Source organism: Oncorhynchus nerka, linkage group LG9b (genome assembly GCF_034236695.1).
Source record: "Oncorhynchus nerka isolate Pitt River linkage group LG9b, Oner_Uvic_2.0, whole genome shotgun sequence".
In the NCBI taxonomy this organism is placed as follows: Eukaryota; Metazoa; Chordata; class Actinopteri; order Salmoniformes; family Salmonidae; genus Oncorhynchus; species Oncorhynchus nerka.
This window is the reverse complement of record NC_088424.1, coordinates 35852655-35873479: the sequence shown is the minus strand read 5'-3', so window position 1 is coordinate 35873479 and position 20825 is coordinate 35852655. Positions and strand designations below refer to the sequence as shown.

The following is a 20825-nucleotide window of genomic DNA, read 5'->3' as shown; positions in this document are numbered from 1 at the left end:
CAGCAAAATAAAAAAAATCATTTCGTAGCACAAATGAACAAGGAGACATGAGAAACCAAGAGTTGGACTTGCTAAAGCTTTGCATGTGCTCAACGTTTCACCTGTTATTTCTCATCTACAATATAAAACGTGAAGGTAGAATAGACAATAAAACAGAGTAAGGGAAGGGTACAATTTCAAAGCAAAATGGGAAATAAGAGAATTGTGTTTCTAGGCGTTTTGTCTTTTATTCATTTGAGAACAGGGGCACTGCCTAGTGAGAGTTCAGTACATTGAGTGTGTTTGACCCCCTGTACAGACTGAGATTGCAGATATGCCACTCCTACACATGAAATGTACATTGAATTTCCTCCAGATTTGAGTATTGAAACCTTAATCTTTACAATAAAGCTGATCCTTATATGGTTTCATTGTGTTCTGCTAAACAGACGTCATTGCCTGAACAGGCCTAGCACTCAGCACATTGTAGAGGGATGGATCCACGGAGGACCTAAACTGCCTAAAACCAACTTCTTTCACACAGCCAGATTATATTAATCCAGGAGTAGATTTCATTCTTGATTCAAGATCTAAAAACGTGACTTTATGAACTTCTGTCCGACAGTCTGGGACTGAAGCTTAGCCTTAGTCCAGGACTATTTCAAGAAGTCATGTCCATGAAACCAAATCATCTTGATTAGAAGTGCAATTTAGTCCAAGGTTTACTGTGAGTCTGGCAAACCAACTGATCGATTCTGGGGATTCAAGCCACATCCCAAATCGACCTCTAGCACCAACATACTGGTGTAGATCTGAACTGACTGCAGAGGTCTAAGCAATATGGAGAACATTCCACTTGGCCTATCCAGGCACAAGGTGGAGATAGTTTAATGCCTATCCAATCCCTTCAGATCTACAGGAAGTGCCTTCTATAGTAGAAGCTAGTGGACTATTTAGGAATGGACTTCTGATGGGGATTCCAATAAACAACTAAACGTGTTGCTTTTTGTTTACAGTTTACCTCTCCACCAATAAGAGCCCAGTTCAACATTAGCAAGGGGTGTGGCCTAGCCCCACTTAAGTCCCCATGGCAACAGACACAGCATGTCCAATGGCATGCACAAGGGGTAGAGCTTCTCTTCCTTCCTCTCTCTCTCTCTCTCTCTCTCTCTCTCTCTCTCTCTCTCTCTCTCTCTGTAAAGCAGGTACACCTTCAGGATCAGAACACAGTGCAACGTTTCGGCAAAGCTACTTGGAAACATTAGCAGTGTCTCCACCTCCACTCTGTCTTTCTCTTTCCCCATCTCACGTGTCATCCATTCCATTCTATTCAGCCAAACAAATTCACGTCCCTTTCACTGCGGCTGGGGGATTCTGAATACCCAACACCACTCCATTTCCCATATTAGGATCAGTTCTGCTATAGGATTGACCGGTGGGCCTGTCAGTCATGTCCATCAGCCATTCAGTAGGAGGAAATTGAGGAGGAGGCGGGCTGAAGGGAGCCTGAGGAGTTGGTGCGTCTCATGTGAGGGAGGAGGTACGTGTCAGTGCCCAGCTGGTGAACGTCGAAACGAGCCTCCTTACGGTAGGCCAGACAGCGCCGGATAAACGCCTGACAGGGAGAGATAGAGAAGGAAGATGGAGTGAGAGATGTTAGTTAATCTATAGAATATGGATCAGCTTATCATGCTTTGTCCTAGTCACATTCAGACATGTCCTGACGAGTGTACAATTCAGAGTAAGTATGAGTAACCTTGGCCTCTGTGCTGGCCTGGGGCTTGGCAGGGAACTGGACCTCGGTGGCTTTGAGGATGGTGTTCTCTTGAAGGATGTCCTGCTGAGACTGGTTATGGCCAAATGGCTGCATGAACACACACACAGTTAAAACAAAACTGAGGTATAACTGACTGGGCCTAAAATTCACCTTTTGGTCTACCAACCACGGTGGTAAATTATTTTACAAGAAATTACAGATGTTTATGCTTTCCAATTTTTCTAAAACAATAAATGCATTACTAATAAGAAGTAATGTGGTATATTGTTTAATTTCATTTTTTGTGACCTGAGTCTTTTAATCGAAATGTCACAGATGACAAATATGTTCACCTGCCCCTTTAAGGGCGGGGGGTTACCGTGGTAACCTCCAGTCATGTTTGTTCCTGTCATGTTTGTTCCTGTGAGATTGAGTATGACTAGTTAGTAGAAGCATTGTCTTTTCTCCCTAGCAGTAGAGACTCAAACATACAGAAAAACAACCTCACTTCTGAACAAAACAATGGAAATAGCCAAGAAACATAAGGACAATGTCTAATTTCAGTAGATTTTAGTTTCAAGTAAATTAGACCAACTTTTACTTTGAAAACAACTACTGCAGTATTTATTTGACTGTACATTTTATCATAATTAACATTTTTTTATTCACAAATGCGAGTGAAATGCTCAAACTGTGAAGCCCTGACCACCCGCCATCGTGGCTGGTCTTACCCGCTAATGCCAAGACATCTTACCCACCAATGCCAAGACATCTTACCCACCAATGCCAAGACATCTTACCCGCCAATGCCAAGACATCTTACCCGCTAATGCCAAGACATCTTACCCACCAATGCCAAGACATCTTACCCGCCAATGCCAAGACATCTTACCCGCCAATGCCAAGACATCTTACCCGCCAATGCCAAGACATCTTACCCGCCAATGCAAAGACATCTTACCCGCTAATGCCAAGACATCTTACCCGCTAATGCCAAGACATCTTACCCACCAATGCCAAGACATCTTACCCGCCAATACCAAGACATCTTACCCGCCAATGCCAAGACATCTTACCCGCCAATGCCAAGACATCTTACCCGCCAATGCCAAGACATCTTACCCGCCAATGCCAAAATCTACCCGCATTTGGCAGGTGTTAATTTTAGGCCCTGATCACTGAGAAAAATAAAATGAGTACACTTCAGAGGTACCCTAATGAGTGTGAGTGCTTACCTTCCGTCCATAGAGGCACTGGAAGAAGATGACCCCGACCGACCAGACGTCCACTTTGTTAGAGATCTTAGGAGGCTCCTTGCCTACTACAAAACACTCTGGGGGAAGGTACCTGGACAAGAGGAAAACATGAAGAAAGCAATATACAATAGAGAAAAACCTAATATAACTATTTGTGTGTCATGTGTTGTGTGTCGTGTCTCACCAGTATGTGCCAGCTCCCTGTGAGGTGAGGTCCATGCCGTCCACACCATAGTTGTCATCATCCATGATCTTAGACAGCCCAAAGTCTGTGATCTTTATCTCTCCACATGCAGTCCCATCCACCAGCAAGATATTACCTGCACAGACAAGAGGCGTGAGTTGAGTATGTGTGTATGCCACCGACACAACATGAGTCACTGTGTGAACGAGTGTGTGTGCCTGGTTTGAGGTTGTAGTGTGTGTCACAGGAGGTTGGTGGCACCTTAATTGGGGAGGACGGGGCTCGTGGTAATGACTGGAGTGGAATCAGTGGAATGGTATCAAATACATCAGACACAAGGTTTCCAGGTGTTTGATACCATTCCATTCACTCCGTTCCAGACATTACTATGAGCCGTCCTCCCCTCAGCAGCCTCCCCTGGTGTGTGTGTAACTGGTTTGAGGTCGTAGCGGGTGTGTGTGTGTACCTGGTTTGAGGTCGTAGTGTATGATGGGGGGTTTGATCTCGTTGAGGTATCGCAGGGCATTGACTATCTGCATGACGATAGACCGCGCCTCCTTCTCTGACATCAGCTTGTTCTGTTTCAGATAGAAGTCCAAGTCGTTCCCCTCACAGAACTCTAGAACCGTACAGAACCTAAAGGCAGAGAGAAAGAGACAGAAAGAGAAAGCGTGAGAGCAAAATTGCAAGATTAGGTTATAATGCTGTAATTGCATCAAATGGTTGTTTTTGCAACAGAATAGAGGGTTCTTATAACTCTATTGTGTCTGTGTGAACTGAAAGTGGGCCTCTGGGAGATTCAACACTGACAGGAGATTTACGATGTCTTTGGGTGATATCAGGGAGATGTCTTGGGGCCAGACCCTGGTTTCTACACAATGAGAACAGTTTTTACAGCCGATACTGTCTGCTGTGAATAATAAGTATCTTTCATACAAATCTTAACCCTTTGACCCATTCCATACATCTGTTGTTTGTCATGTAGATTGAAGGAGAATGGACTTTGCTATAAAATGCTGTGGCTCAGACCAGCTTGTTGAGTTCTCAGTGATCACCTCCAGGGGTGATTACCGACCAGCTCCATTACTGCACTAATTAAATAATTAAGTTTGTTTGTTTTTGTAATCCTCTCGATTACATTAATTCCACCACAAGAGAAAAACAGAGAAAGAGTGTGAGCAAGAGAAACAGAGAAGACAATGGACTCCATTAACTATAACCTAAGAAGCATCTCAACAGTCTAAAATGGCTTCCTCTCCTTCATCTGACCTGTGAAAGAACTGTACTATGTTTGGGGTAAAACGTCACTTACGTGTCTGTATCCAGGGAGAAGTAGTCATAGAGTTTGACTATTCTGGGATGGTCCAGCTGTTTGTGTATCCGGTATTCTCTACAGGCATGCCTGGGACAGAAAACAATATTGTTTTTACAATAGAGAACCCTAAGCAAGTCTGGTCAAATAACAGGTTAAAACATGGATGTAAACTTGGTTGTAAATTCTGCGTCTCATACTTGTGGTAGTTCTCCTTCTTCTCCTCTCTCCAGTTCTTGTTGAGTTGGTGGATTTTAACGGCTGCGTAGCGCTGCTCAAACAGGTCAAAGGCCTGAAGACACAGAACACACATCAGACAAACACTCACAAGCACAGGTACAGTATGGATCTAGAATCTCTTAATAATCATTCACAAGCACATACTAGTAGTCAATCCATACCTTATAGACTTCACTGAAGCCTCCTCTGCCTAGCAGATACAGCAGCAGGTACCTCTCATTCAGAGTGGGGTGGTCTTTAAACCTGACAGACAGACAGACAGATAGATAGACTGAACAGGCTGCTTCCTATAGTATAAAAGGATAATTTACCCACATAACACCTACAAGAACTGTGGCTCAGTCAGTGGAGCATGGCACTTGCAACGCCAAGGGTTGTGGGTTCGATTCCTGCTTGGGCCATCCATATATAAAATGTATCCACACATGACTAAGTTGCTTTGGATAAATGTGTCTGCTAAATGGCATATATTACAATTATTATCTTATGAACACCTAGAAAGTATCAACTTGGCAGTCAGCCACACTACAGCTACTGGCCTACGGATAGGTAGGCACTAGGGTTGGGTTTTGAACCAGGAGACAGTGCTGGGGTCAGGACTTCTATATGATTGCGTCTTCCTGTCTTGTACTTACGATGAGCTGTCCTCATTGTTGATCCTCTTCAGTTCTCGGATGTGGAGGTTCCTCACCCTCTCCAACCTCTCCAGCTCTGCCTGGATCTCAGCCTCCTCCTGAGAGACAGTCAATTGTATTCATTTTGGGATTCGGGACAATAGTACTTTGAACAAACATGTTTGTGTTCATAGTGAAACCAACCTTCTTCAGGTGTCCCAGGCGAAGCTTGAAGATCTCCTCCTGCTCATGATACTCAGCCAGAGTCAACCTAAAAAATAAATGTTGATAAACGTCACTGCACCAACAACGCAAAAGTGGGTGTATCCATCTGTCCGTGCGCATGCATGCCTGTATGTACAAGTGTGTGTGTCCCTCAGTGTGTGTGTGTGTACTCACATCTGAGGCAGGGAGGGTTTGAGGAAGGGGTCGGGGTCATTGCCGTTTACAACCTTGGCTTTACGCTGTTTGGGTTCGGAGGTGGTTCCTAAGGAGAGGGAGGGGGAGGAGGAGGGGTTGGGAGGCTTCCTTTTGGCTAGCAGCTTCCTCTGACGCTCGATCTCCTCTCTCTGCTGGTTGATACCCTCCTGCTGCCTACACACAAAGAGAGTGTGTGTGTGTGGGGGGGGGGGGTTATAAAGTCTTATAGCAGGTCATAAGAAAGTAATCACATATAACAGGTCAAAAGAAAGTCATATCACACATAACAGGTCATAGGAAATGTTATCGTTTCATTATGCTTTGGAGAGCAGACCATGTACATACAGTATATTATATGTGGGTTTGTGAAGTGTGTGTATTCTCACTTGACAAGGTTCTGGAATGCGTATCCGTCGGTCCACTGTTCAGTGTAGGAGGCTCCATGTCGTACAGTGGTGAAGTGACCCAGTCTGAGACGGTCCTGCATGCTCTTCTCTCTGCACGACTGCTTCTCCTGGGTGCTCTACATACACACAAATAGACGCCAGTTACACAATCGCACATGGGCTTGTGTCAGTAACAGACATCCATACAAACAAATCAACACCTTCTCTATGAGTAGTTTCTTGCTCATTGTGATGCATTTGTTCAGTCTCTCCTTGTATTTCTCCAGGAGTTTCTGCTGTTCATCAATCTGTCTCCTCAGGTCACAGTTGGCCTGGAGGGAAAACAATACATGTATCAACACACAACAGTACACAACCTCTACCCATCACTTATAGTACCCTAACTAGTACAACCTCTACCCATCACCTATAGTATCACCTATAGTACCCTAACTAGTACAACCTCTAACCATCACCTATAGTACCCTAACTACTACAACCTCTAACCATCACCTATAGTACCCTAACTAGCACAACCTCTACCCATCACCTATAGTACCCTAACTAGTCCAACCTCTACCCATCACCTATAGTACCCTAACTAGCACAACCTCTACCCATCACCTATAGTACCCTAACTAGTACAACCTCTACCTATCACCTATAGTACCCTAACTAGTACAACCTCTACCCATCACCTATAGTACCCTAACTAGTACAACCTCTACCCATCACCTATAGTACCCTAACTAGAACAACCTCTACCCATCACCTATAGTACCATAACTAGTACAACCTCTACCCATCACCTATAGTACCCTAACTAGAACAACCTCAACCCATCACCTATAGTACCCTAACTAGTACAACCTCTAACCATCACCCATAGTACCCTAACTAGAACAACCTCTACCCATCACATATAGTACCCTAACTAGTACAACCTCTAACCATCACCTATAGTACCCTAACTAGAACAACCTCTACCCATCACCTATAGTACCCTAACTAGTACAACCTCTAACCATCACCTATAGTACCCTAACTAGAACAACCTCTACCCATCACCTATAGTACCCTAACTAGTACAACCTCTACCCATCACCTATAGTACCCTAACTAGAACAACCTCTACCCATCACCTATAGTACCCTAACTAGAACAACCTCTACCCATCACCTATAGTACCCTAACTAGTACAACCTCTACCCATCACCTATAGTACCCTAACTAGAACAACCTCTACCCATCACCTATAGTACCCTAACTAGTACAACCTCTAACCATCACCTATAGTACCCTAACTAGTACAACCTCTACCCATCACTTATAGTACCCTAACTAGTACAACCTCTAACCATCACCTGTAGTACCCTAACACCTATAGTACCCTAACTAGTACAACCTCTAACCATCACCTGTAGCACCCTAACACCTATAGTACCCTAACTAGTATAACCTCTAACCATCACCTGTAGTACCCTAACACCTATAGTACCCTAACTAGTACAACCTCTAACCATCACCTATAGTACCCTAACTAGTACAACCTCTACCCATCACCTATAGTACCCTAACTAGTACAACCTCTAACCATCACCTATAGTACCCTAACTAGTACAACCTCTAACCATCACCTATAGTACCCTAACTAGTACAACCTCTACCCATCACCTATAGTACCCTAACTAGTACAACCTCTACCCATCACCTATAGTACCCTAACTAGTACAACCTCTACCCATCACCTGTAGTACCCTAACTAGTACAACCTCTACCCATAACCTATAGTACCCTAACTAGTACAACCTCTACCCATTACCTATAATACCCTAACTAGTACAACCTCTACCCATCACCTGTAGTACCCTAAATAGTACAACCTCTACCATCACCTGTAGTACCCTAACACCTATAGTACCCTAACTAGTACAACCTCTACCCATAACCTATAGTACCCTAACTAGTACAACCTCTACCCATCACCTGTAGTACCCTAACTAGTACCACCTCTACCCATCACCTGTAGTACCCTAACTAATACAACCTCTACCCATCACCTATAGTACCCTAACTAGTACAACCTCTACCCATAACCTATAGTACCCTAACTAGTACAACCTCTACCCATCACCTGTAGTACCCTAACTAGTACCACCTCTACCCATCACCTGTAGTACCCTAACTAATACAACCTCTACCCATCACCTATAGTACCCTAACTAGCACCTAAACTCACCCTAAGCAGGTCATCTATGCGTCCCTCTTTCTTCTCCAGGTCCAGACTCTTGTTGCTCTCCAGAGCAGCCAGTTTCAGACCTGTCAACTCTGTCTGGAGAGAGACAGGAGAGGAGTAGGTGAGAAAGAAGTGTGACAGGTGTGAGGAGCGTAAGGAGATGTGATAAGAGTTTGAGGAAAGAGAGAGTGTGCAAGTCTTACCTGAACACACTTGCTGGAGGAGGCTTTGTGGTTCATCAGGTGATCTCCGAAACACAGACTGGTAGGAGAGGAGCTGTTTTGTCTGATCTACAGAGAGACAACACACATACAACACTGTTATAAACAAGGTGATGAAACACACACCAAAGCCCAAAAAGGTCCTAGCACATGTGTATACGTACATTAGAGCCAGGTGCAGAATGAGCACCTTGGTGGGAGTTCTGTGGTGAGCGGAGGAACTGGGGTAAAGCCCTCACCGGACTGGAGCCACTCCCCCCCTGGAACTACACACAGGAAACAGCAGGGTGAGGAACAGGAAGTGACATCACATACATATCGCCCAGCAATACACTATGAAAGTCCCGCCTACTTCTTGGATCATGCCCCATACTGTTTTTGAATGCATTCATTTAAGATATATGTATAATTATATTTGTATTTGTGGATTAATTTTGTTCTACCTAATGGCTTTCATTAAAGTTTTCCATTCTCCCAAGTGACGCAGCGGTCTAATGCTTCCAACACACCGACAGCGTCGTTGCGCAAAATAGTCGCAGCATCATCTGGAAATGTGTGCAACAAAAGTTCAACATTCACCTTCTGCTACCATTTCTCTCAAGCTGTCTACAAATATAGTTTGACACATACATTCGATAAATCCAACGCATGCACCACAATGAACGCACTGCAACTGCCTTTGCAACGCTGCAAGGCAAATGCAGAGTTTCATTGGAAATGAATGTATTTCTGGTGTACCAAAATGCAATGACGCTGTCGGTGTGTTTGAAGTGTAAGGCGCTAGAGCCGTCACTACAGACCCGGGTTCGATCCCAGGTTATGTTGCAGCCGGCCGGCCGAGACCAGGAGACCCATGAGGCAGCGCACAATTGGCCCAGCATCGTCCGGGTTAGGGCAGGGTTTGGCTGGCCGAGATTTTCTTGTCCCATCGCGCTCTAGTGACTCCTGTGGCGGGCCGGGCGCAGTGCACACTGACTACAGTCACTAGTTGTACTGTGTTTCCTCCAACACATTGGTGGAGCTGGCTTACGTGTTAAGCGGGTAGTGTGTCAAGAAGCAGTGCGGCTTGGTTGGATTGTGTTTCGGAGAACACACTCGACCTTCGCCTCTCCCGAGTCCGTACGGGAGTTGCAGCGATGGGACAAGACTAACTACCAATTGGATAATTGGATATCACGAAAAAGGGGTAAAAAGTAAAAATTGTATATATATATTTTTATATACATACACACATATATATATATATATATAGATATACAAATCTCAAAATAAAACGAGAAAAAAATATATATATACATATTATTACAATAATAATAATAAAGGGTTTCCATTGCATTATATTTTTCATTATGGAAAACCTTAAAGGCATTGGGTAGAAGTAAATAATCCACTAATAGGAATATCATTTTACATGCATCTTAAATGACTGCTTTCTCAAATATTTGAGGACATGCATAAATTTGAGGACACATTTGTGGAATCCCATTCTTAAAACAGCAAGGGACATGATCCAGGAAGTACATGGGACTTTCATAGTGTTTAGAAGAATGCCTCAAGTTGGGAAATTCACAATGTCAACCAATCAGAATCATCACACCACGACCCAATCACCAATCATCTCACTTAACCTAACATAGCAGGCGTAGAAAGATGCCTGAGCCGAGTCCTTACTTCCATTTTTCAACGGAAATGGAAGTTAGATTGAAAATACTGTATCCCTGAAAACAGGATGTTAGCGTTTTCTGGCAACTCCACATAGGCTGCATCTCACTAGACATCTTGCGTGTCAAGACCAACCAGCTTGGCCCATGGAAGGCTTACATTTAGTTTAACTTACACAGAGAGAACACAAAGTGCATATAAATAACGAGTCTGGAACAACTACATAATACGACACTCACATCAAAGTAGTCACTGATCTTGGGCCCCCGTGTGGAAGTCTTCCCTGTGGTAGAGGAGAACACAGAGCAGATACCGTGGGTTAGCAACGCATTAACACAGATACAGAGGTTAGCACAGCCCAGGGACCTTACAACAGAATGTAGCAATGACACTGTGTCACCTTGTTTAACGGAGAGTGACATTCAGAACATACACTACATGACTAAACGTATGTGGACACCTGCTCATCGAAGATCTCATTCCAAAATCATGGGCATTGATATGGAGTTTGTGCCCTTTTGATGCTAAAACAGCCTCCAGGCTTCTGGAAAGGTTTTCCACTAAGATGTTGGAACATTTCTGCGGGGACTTTCTTCCATTCAGCGACAAGAGCATTAGTGAGATCGGGCAATGATGTTGGGTGATTAGGCCTGGCTCGCAGTCAATGTTCCAATTGATGCCAAATGGTGTCCGATGCGGTTGAGGTCAGGGCTCTGTGCAGGCCACTCAAGTTCTTCCACACCGATGTCAACAAACAATTTCTGTATGGACCTCGCTTTGTGCATAAGGGCATTGTCATGTTGTAACAGGAAAGGGCCTTCCTCAAACTGTTGCCACAAAGTTGGAAGCACAGATTCGTCTAGAATGTTATTGTATGCTGTAGCGTTAAGATTTCCCTTCACTGAAACTAAGGGGTCTAGCCCGAATCATGAAAAACAGACCCAGACCATTATTCCTCCTACACCAAACTTTACAGTTGGCACTATGCACTGGGGCAGTTAGCTTTCTCCTGGCATCCGCCAAACCATGATTAGTCCGTCGGACAGCAGATGGTTAAGTATAATTCATCATGCCAAAGAACACATTTCCACTGCTCCAGAGTCCAATGGCGGAGAGCTTTACACCACTCCAGCCGACGCTTGGCATTGCACATGGTAATCTTAGGCTTGTGTGTGTGTGCAGCTGCTAGGCCATAGAAACCCATTTCATGAAGCTCCCGACGAACAGTTCTTGTGCTGACGTTGCTTCCAGAGGCAGTTTGGAACTCAGTAGTGAGTGTTGCAACCAAAGACAGACAATTTTTACACGCTATGAGCTTCAGCACTTGTCCCGTTCTGTAAGCTTGTGTGGCCTACCACTTCGCGGCTGAACCATTGTTGCATCTAGATGTTGCCACTTCAGAATAACAGCACTTACAGTTGACAGGGGCAGCTCTAGCAGGGCAGAAATTGAATGGACTGACTTGTTAAAAAGATGGCATCCTATGATGGTGCCACGTTGAAAGTCACTGAGCTCTTCAGTAAGGCCATTCTACTGCCAATGTTTGTCTATGGAGATTGCATGGCCGTGTGCTCGATTTTAAACACCTTTCAGCAACAGGTGTGGCTGAAATAGCCTAATCCACTCATTTGAAGAGGTGTCCACATACTTTTGTATATATAGTTTACCTTGTTTAACTGAGTGATACCATGTAACATTCAATATACCTTGTTTAACTGAGTGATACCATGTGACATTCAATATACCTTGATTAACTGAGTGATACCATGTGACATTCAGAATATACATTGTCTAATGGAAGGGCCCGACTACCGACAGGGAGCTTGCGAGTGAGTGACTTTGAAATGAAAATAAATCATGTACCAAGGAGAATCTAAAATTCCTTCAGGTCCTGACCAGATAATTTCACCCCTGTTTATAACGACTGTTGTTTTTATTTTTATTTTATTGAAACATTTATTTATTTTTGACAGGGAGTCAGGTTGAGACCAAGGTCTCTTTTACAAATGAGCCCTGTAATTACAAAGACACACACATCACATGCAAATATAAAATGCAAGACAGGATTACAAAACACAATCATAGAAAACAGGTACAGTGCCGTAAGAAAGTATTCAAACCCCTAGACTTTTTTCACATTTTGTCGTGTTACAGCCTGAATTCAAAATGGATTAAATAGATTTTTCTCCTCACCCATCTAGACCCCATAATGACAAAATGAAAACATGTTTAGAAACTTCAGCGAATGTATTGAAAATGGGGTGGCAGGTAGCCTAGTCGTTAGAGCGTTGGACTAGTAACCAAAAGGTTGCAAGATCGAATCCCTGAGCTGACAAGGTAAAAATCTGTCATTCTGCCCCTGAACAAGGCAGTTAACCCACTGTTCCTAGGCCGTCATTGAAAATTAAAATTTGTTCTTAACTGACTTGCCTAGTTAAATGGAAATATCTTATTTACATAAGTCTTCACAGCCCTGAGTCAATACATACTAGAATCATCTTTGGCAGCGATTACAGCTGTGAGTCTTTCTGGATACGTCTCTAAGAGCTTTGCACACCTGGATTGTACAATATTTGCATATTATTCTTTTTAAAAGTCAAGCTCTGTCAAGTTGGTTATTGATCATTGCTAGACAGCCATTTTCAGGTCTTGCCATAGATTATAAAGCAGATTTAGTCAAAAGTGTAACTCGGCTATTCAGAGTTGTTTTGGATTTGCCTTAAATATAATGCTTTGAATTCATGACATAAAGTTTGTTTCTTTGCCAAATTTCTTCCAATTTTAATGCATTTTTGCAAGGGGTGTGCAAACTTTCTGAAGGCACTGTATGCGTGTGTCATACCCTGGCTGTTCTCCGATTGGATGTCAGCTTTCCTCTTCCTTCCTCTGGGCGACTCAGAGTGCTTCTTCTCAGGGGTCTGAGAAGAAACAAATAGTAAATCACTTTTCTGACACTCGCGTGTCCCCTTAGGAAGAGAGTGTATGAGTGTGTGTGTGTGGTGGGGGGGGGTAGGACAGTAGGAAGGAAGAGTATGTACAGAATATGCAGGAGAACTCCCCCTCTTCATATCAGAGTTCTAGGGAGAGAAAGATACATTAAAAAGAGAGTGAGTAGAGGGTGAGACAGGGATGGAGGAAAGATAGTGAGGAAGGTTGAAAGAGGGAGGAAAGAGAAAGATTGAGGTGGGTCATGCAAGGACAAACAAAGATATCATTCAGTCTCTTGATTAACTGTCCATGGTTCCAAAAATGTAAATGGCTACATAGACAAAATGCCTGCCTTCCCTGTCTCCACTCAAACTAAATGGCGTCTTTTCTTTTAACAGCGAGTAAGCCACCTGTGTGTCGGTGATATGGTGTGACATCTAATCACTGAAACTAGGCCAGACCCGTCCCTCACTGACATCGTCTCTGCATAGTGTGTGTCTCTTACCTCTGACTCTTTGTCGCTGGAAGAGCCGAGACTGCCATAGCTGTGGTTGGAGCACTCGTTGGCCAGACCCTGGACATACAGACAAGTCAGACATAACTGTTTAATAGTGTGTGTAATGTGTCATTTTCATGTGCTTGCCTTTAAAAAAAACTTTTTGGTGTGTCTGGTATGAGTAAAAACCTGCATGTGTGCGTTATAGTATTTATGTGTGAGATAGTAATTGCGTAATAACGGGTGTGTCTGTCACCTTGGCCCCGCCACTGGCGCTGCTTCCTACGGTGTTGCCGCTGACCGCACCCATGAACCTGGCCTCCAGAAGCTCCTGCCTGCGAGGGTCCAGGCTGTGCAGCTCCTCCATGGGGCCTAAACACAACATAACACATATGGCTATGTAAGGATACAACAATCTGTATCTGACTGTCTCACACTACTATCCACTTCAAATAAGTGCACATCAGATAAGTGCAAATGGTTTGAGTGCAGTGCACTTCACCAGTCCCACATCAACTTAGCCTATCTGCTTTTAGTGAACACATTATGGACAGCACCAAGCTATAGCACTTACAGTACCAGTCAAAAGTTCGGGCACACCTATTCATTCAAAGTTTTTATTTGTTTTACAATTTTCTACATTGTAGAATAATAGTGAAGACAAGAAAACTATGAAATAACACATGGAATCATGTAGTAACCAAAAAAAGCATCAAACAAATCAAAATATATTTTATATTTGAGATTCTTCAAAGTAGCCACCCTTTGCCTTGATGACAGTTTTGCACACATTTGGCAATCTCTCAACCAGCTTCATGAGGTCGTCCCCTGGAATGCATTTCAGTGAACAGGTGTCCCCTGTTAAAAGTTCATTTGTGTAATTTCTTTCCTTCTTAATGCGTTTGAGCCAATCAGTGGTGTTGTGACAAGGTAGGGTTGGTATACAGAAAACAGCCCTATTTGGTAAAACACCAAGTCCATATTATGGCAACAGCAGCTCAAATAAGTAGAGAACTATCATTACTTTTTGACATGAAGGTCAGTCAATCCGGGAACATTTCAAGAACTTTGAAAGTTTCTTCAAGTGCAATTGCAAGCGCTATGATGAAAGTGGCTCTCATGAGGACCGCCACAGGAAAGGAAGACCCAGAGTTACCTCTGTTGCAGAGGATACGTTCATTAGAGTTACCAGCCTCAGAAAATGCAGCACAAATAAATGCTTCAGAGTTCAAGTAACAGACACATCTCAACATCAACTGTTCAGAGGAGACTGTGTGAATCAGGCCTTCATAGTAAAATTCCTGCAAAGAAACGACTACTAAAGAACACCAATAAGACATGCTTGGGCCAAGAAACGCAAGCAATGGACATTAGACCGGTGGAAATCTGTCCTTAGATTTTTGGTTCTAATCGCCATGTCTTTGTGAGAGGCAGAGTAGGAGAAAGGATCTCCGCATGTGTGTTTCCCATCGTGAAGCATGGAGGAGGAGGAGTGATGGTGCTTTGCTGGTGACACTGTGAGTGATTTACTTAGAATTCAAGGCACACTTAACCAGCATGGCCACCACAGCATTCTACAGTGATACACCATCACATCTGGTTTGCGCTTAGTGGGACTACCATTTGTTTTTCAAAAGGACAATAACCCAACACACCTCCAGGCTGTGTAATGGCTATGTAACCAAGAAGGAGAGTGATGGAGTGCTGCATCAGATGACCTGGCCTCCACATTCACCCAACCTCATCCCAACTGAGATGGTTTGGGATGAGTTGGACCACAGAGTGAAGGAAAAGCAGCCAACAAGTGCTCAGCATATATGGGAACTCCTTCAAGACTGTTGGAAAAGCATTCCAGGTGAAGCTGATTGAGAGAATGCCAAAAGTGTGCAAAGCTGTCATTAAAGCAAAGGGTGGCTACTTTGAAGAATCTAAAATATATTTTGATTTGTTTAACACTTTTTTTGGTTACTACATGATTCCATGTGTCATTTCATAGTTTTGATGTTGTCACTATTATTCTACAATGTAGAAAATAGTCAAAATAAAGAAAAATCCTTGAATGAGTAGGTGTCCAAACTTTTGACTGTTACTGTAGTATGTATCAGGTGTCAACAGTGTGTTAGACTGTATGACCAATACAACCTAGCAGTCAGTATTTGGTACTGGACTAGACAAGCACATTAGCTCAGATTCAACAGCTGAGCTGTGGGCCTGAACTTCAACTCAAAGAGTTAACTTTGCCTTCCTGAATCACCAAAACACACAACATGGAATGTCTGACCCTGACACACACACACCTTATGACAGAGGTGCAAGTGAAGGGAAACCAGACAACAGTTATAATGCATTGACAACCACCAAGCATTAAATATGTCCACAGGAATACCACGTCCAGGCCTCATCTTGACCCCAGTCCAGCAGGAAGCCATAGTTACATTGTTATTACAATCCCAATTGGAATATTTTGCAACAGTAACAATTGTGACACACTAATATACTAAAGTAACGTGAGCCTCTGTGACAAACTTCCGTTTCGATGGCATCAGAGTCACAGGCTTTAGTTCTGTTGCATGACAGCAACATTCTATTCTTGTTCTGATGTTGAAGTGATCAGAATATAGGCCTACACTTCTTTGTTTGGCAAAGAACAAGGAATTTGAATCCATCATAACTCAGTGGATTCGCATGGACCTGCAGTAGCATTGCTGTTCGACGGAAGACTAAAGGCAACTAGCTACCCACAGCTGTTTATCATAGGTCTCGGCAACATCGATAGCTAACTACATAAACAACAATGCCTTGGGCTTGGCCATCTGTCGGTCCAGCGGTCTAGACTGCTCTCAGTCCTACTTGTTTTCCAGTCAATCGGTCTGCTCCTGTCTGAATATTCCATCGCTATTGTTCTACTGTAGCTGAGTGCTGACATCTTTATAGCGAGGTAACGTTAGCTAGCTACTGTACTGACTGTAACTGACAAGGTTCGGCCATCAATTCGCGGCATCCATTGACATCCATATTTCAGTCGAATTGGGGCGATATAACTGGAAACAGTATCAATTTCCCATCGAGCAGACTTCGACGAATGACATCGTTGCTGAATTTACCTTCCTTGGTCTTGGTGGTGGCCGTTATGTGTTGTTGAGAAATCGTTAGGGACGAGGATAGCTGCGACCAAGATGGCGTCGCCTCCAAACTTCCACCACCACTTCCACTGTTACTTTGGACACTCATGAAGCCACTTTACTAGTGAGAGAGCAGACACACGGGCGTCCGTGCAAATCCGAAATCCCAAAAGTGCATCCACCATCAGGCAACTGCTACATAGCCACGGAAATCAATCTAATTTTGACCATTTTTTGTAAACACTTATATTTCAATAAGCTCTGCAGTGCGTATGCGTCTTGAAGTAGCATGCTAGGATAAAATGTAACCTTTGCATCGATCGAGCGGCTGTCAGCATCAGTTCGCGAACAGCGCTCCAATCCTGGAATAGGCTATCGCGAGGTTAGCGCCATAGCAATATATCAATAGAACCGATATCCAATTAGACCGTTCGAATAATATATGGTCAATCATTATCATCTCAAAATTCTGTGCCACATTTGAATAACGTGTATTTAAATGACAATGTATATTGTTCAGCCATGTTGGATGATGTACCAATTTACAGATCAGCTACCATAAATGTACCACCCAAAAAATGCATGGGTCAAAAATATCTACTAAGCCTATATCTATGATTGGCGCGCACCTCGCTCGTGCTGTGGATGAGATGATGCGAAAACAATGAACCGACACCCCAAAAATGGCCGTAAGTCACACAAGTTCATTTCTCCTCGCACGAACAAAATATTGAATTAAATGGTAGAGGAAAAATTACAGGACTACAATTTATTTTCTTTATACTTTTATTCGTATAAATATATGAATGCCTTTAGGTCTACACATCCATTGAAAAACGGCTTCTGACTACAGGCATTTTCAGATGTCAGGATTTGTTTGCGAAGGCTGTTCACTTGGTGTGTGTGTGGGCTGTGTGCATGGTTGAATTCCACTACACACTGGCAAGTTGAAAACATGAGTATTGTTGTATTGGCCCATATTAAAAATGAATCTTATAAAAAAAAAGAAGAAGTGAACATGCTTGATGAAGGAGGACAATGTTATGATCTACAGATGGAGAAAATGCTTTGTTCCAAATCTGGTGCAATGCATCAGCCAGCTAGGTCTATATGTTATGTTGTTGTGGTGAGGCTTTTGTGACGTCACTGTGGAATTCACACACACACTCACATGCGCACACCTTTATTTGGATGTGTTTGTGTTGGTCATTGGGTGTCTTAACTCTTTACACCCAAATGGAGCCGACCAGGCGAAGGCAGGTTAATGGCAGACTGAACAATGTTGATGTGTGTATTTTCTATCATTTCTGATATTCAGGGCTCATCTGTAAAAGAGAACTTGGTCTCAGTATGACTCCCTGATAAAATAAATGTTAAATAACATAACAACAGACGCACTGTGGGTTCCACTGACGAGCTCTCTCGGTAACAGATTAGTCTATATGATTCTGACAGCACAAAGTTATCATAGAGAATGGTTAAGATGATCATCACACACACACTCACTATTGTGTATTTATTATTACTTATCTATTATTTCTCTTTCTCTCTACATTGTTGGGAAGGGCCCGTAATCATTTCACTGTTAGTCTATACCTGTTGTTTACTAAGCATGTGACAAATAAAATGTGATTTGTTTTGACTCTTGCACCTACAGTAGGTCGGTCTGGTGGTAGAGGATAAGCATGATATTATTTACAATCACTACACTCACTGTTTTATGCCAATGAATACATTACATCAGCAGGCTTGAATGAAACAACGAGTGGATATTTCATATTTAATCTTTTTTTCTCTGAACGGGAGCTTGTTTGTTGGAAGGTTTGATATATTTGATGGAGAGTCTGTGTGTGTTCCAAGTAAGTTGCATCAGGAAATATGTTGTATTTGGTTGAGAAAGCGAGTGAGGTACACATATACACACACACACACGATATGCACCTGCTCGTGATAAAAATCAGGTTATGTCATGAGATGAGTTTCCATGGTAACAGTAACAGAGTGATAGCCTTTTACAGGCATTTTCACAGAGTGATAGCCCTTTACAGCCATTGTCACAGAGTGATAGCCCTTTACAGCCATTGCCACAGAGTGATAGCCCTTTACAGGCAGTATTACAGATTGATAGCCCTTTACAGGCATTATTACAGAGCGATATACCTTTACAGGCATTATTACAGAGCGATATACCATTGCAGGCATTGTCACAGGGCAATAGCCCTTTACAGGCAGTATTACAGAGCGATATACCTTTACAGGCAGTATTACAGAGTGATAACCCTTACAGGCAGTATTACAGAGTGATAACCCTTACAGGCAGTATTACAGAGTGATAACCCTTTACAGGCATTATTACAGAGTGATAACCCTTTACAGGCAATATTACAGAGTGATAGCCCGTTACAGGTATTGTCACAGAGCGATAGCCCTTTACAGGCATTATTACAGAGTGATAACCCGTTACAGGTATTATTACAGAGCCATAACCCTTTACAGGCATTATTACAGAGTCATAGCCCTTTACAGGCATTATTACAGAGTGGTAGCCCTTTACAGGCATTATTACAGAGTGATAGCCCTTTACGGGCATTATTACAGAGTGATAGCCCTTTAGAGGCATTATTACAGAGTGATAGCCCTTTACAGGTATTATTACAGAGTGATAACCATTTACAGGCATTATTACAGAGTGATAACCCTTTACAGGCAGTATTACAGAGTGATAGCCCTTTACAGGCAGTACTACAGAGTGATAACCCTTTACAGGCAGTATTACAGAGTGATAACCCTTTACAGGCAGTATTACAGAGTGATAACCCTTTACAGGCAGTATTACAGAGTGATAACCCGTTACAGGCAGTATTAGAGAGTGATACCCCTTTACAGGCATTATTACAGAGTGATAACCCTTTACAGGCAGTATTACAGAGTGATAGCCCTTTACAGGTATTATTACAGTGATAACCCTTTACAGGTATTATTACAGTGATAGCCCTTTACAGGTATTATTACAGTGATAACCCTTTACAGGTATTATTACAGAGTGATAACCCTTTACAGGCAGTATTACAGAGTGATAACCCTTTACAGGCAGTATTACAGAGTGATAACCCTTTACAGGCAGTATTACAGAGTAATAACCCTTTGCAGGCAGTATTACAGAGTGATAACCCTTTACAGGCAGTATTACAGAGTGATAACCCTTTACAGGCAGTATTACAGAGTGATACCCCTTTACAGGCAGTATTACAGAGTGATTTTTTATTTTTTATTTCACCTTTATTTAACCAGGTAGGCTAGTTGAGAACAAGTTCTCATTTGCAACTGCGACCTGGCCAAGATAAAGCATAGCAGTGTGAACAGACAACACAGAGTTACACATGGAGTAAACAATTAACAAGTCAATAACACAGTAGAAAAAAAGGGGGAGTCTATATACAATGTGTGCAAAAGGCATGAGGAGGTAGGCGAATAATACAATTTTGCAGATTAACACTGGAGTGATAAATTATCAGATGGTCATGTACAGGTAGAGATATTGGTGTGCAAAAGAGCAGAAAAGTAAATAAATAAATAAAAAAACAGTATAAAAACAGTATGGGAATGAGGTAGGTGAAAATGGGTGGGCTATTTACCAATAGACTATGTACAGCTGCAGCGATCGGTTAGCTGCTCGGATAGCTGATGTTTGAAGTTGGTGAGGGAGATAAAAGTCTCCAACTTCAGCGATTTTTGCAGTTCGTTCCAGTCACAGGCAGCAGAGTACTGGAACGAAAGGCGGCCAAATGAGGTGTTGGCTTTAGGGATGATCAGTGAGATACACCTGCTGGAGCGCGTGCTACGGATGGGTGTTGCCATCGTGACCAGTGAACTGAGATAAGGCGGAGCTTTACCTAGCATGGACTTGTAGATGACCTGGAGCCAGTGGGTCTGGCGACGAATATGTAGCGAGGGCCAGCCGACTAGAGCATACAAGTCGCAGTGGTGGGTGGTATAAGGTGCTTTGGTGACAA

At 42.9% G+C, this 20825-nt stretch overlaps 1 protein-coding gene across 1 annotated transcript; it reads right to left on the bottom strand.

Annotated features, from left to right (window-relative positions):
* Positions 1-202: 202 nt before the first annotated feature.
* On the bottom strand, positions 203-17169 carry LOC115126252 (serine/threonine-protein kinase tousled-like 1-B). The gene is made up of 21 exons (XM_029655864.2): positions 16795-17169; positions 13947-14062; positions 13700-13768; positions 13109-13184; positions 10506-10549; positions 8769-8870; positions 8587-8673; positions 8387-8479; positions 6369-6479; positions 6148-6284; positions 5741-5935; positions 5546-5612; positions 5363-5460; positions 4889-4970; positions 4688-4779; positions 4488-4577; positions 3642-3811; positions 3176-3311; positions 2971-3082; positions 1736-1843; positions 203-1594 (listed from the first exon to the last, which is right to left on the bottom strand). Exons 1-21 carry the CDS (start codon positions 16919-16921, stop codon positions 1445-1447), a joined length of 2262 nt encoding a protein of 753 aa, XP_029511724.1. The 5' UTR covers positions 16922-17169; the 3' UTR covers positions 203-1444.
* Between the last annotated feature and the right edge of the window lie 3656 nt (positions 17170-20825).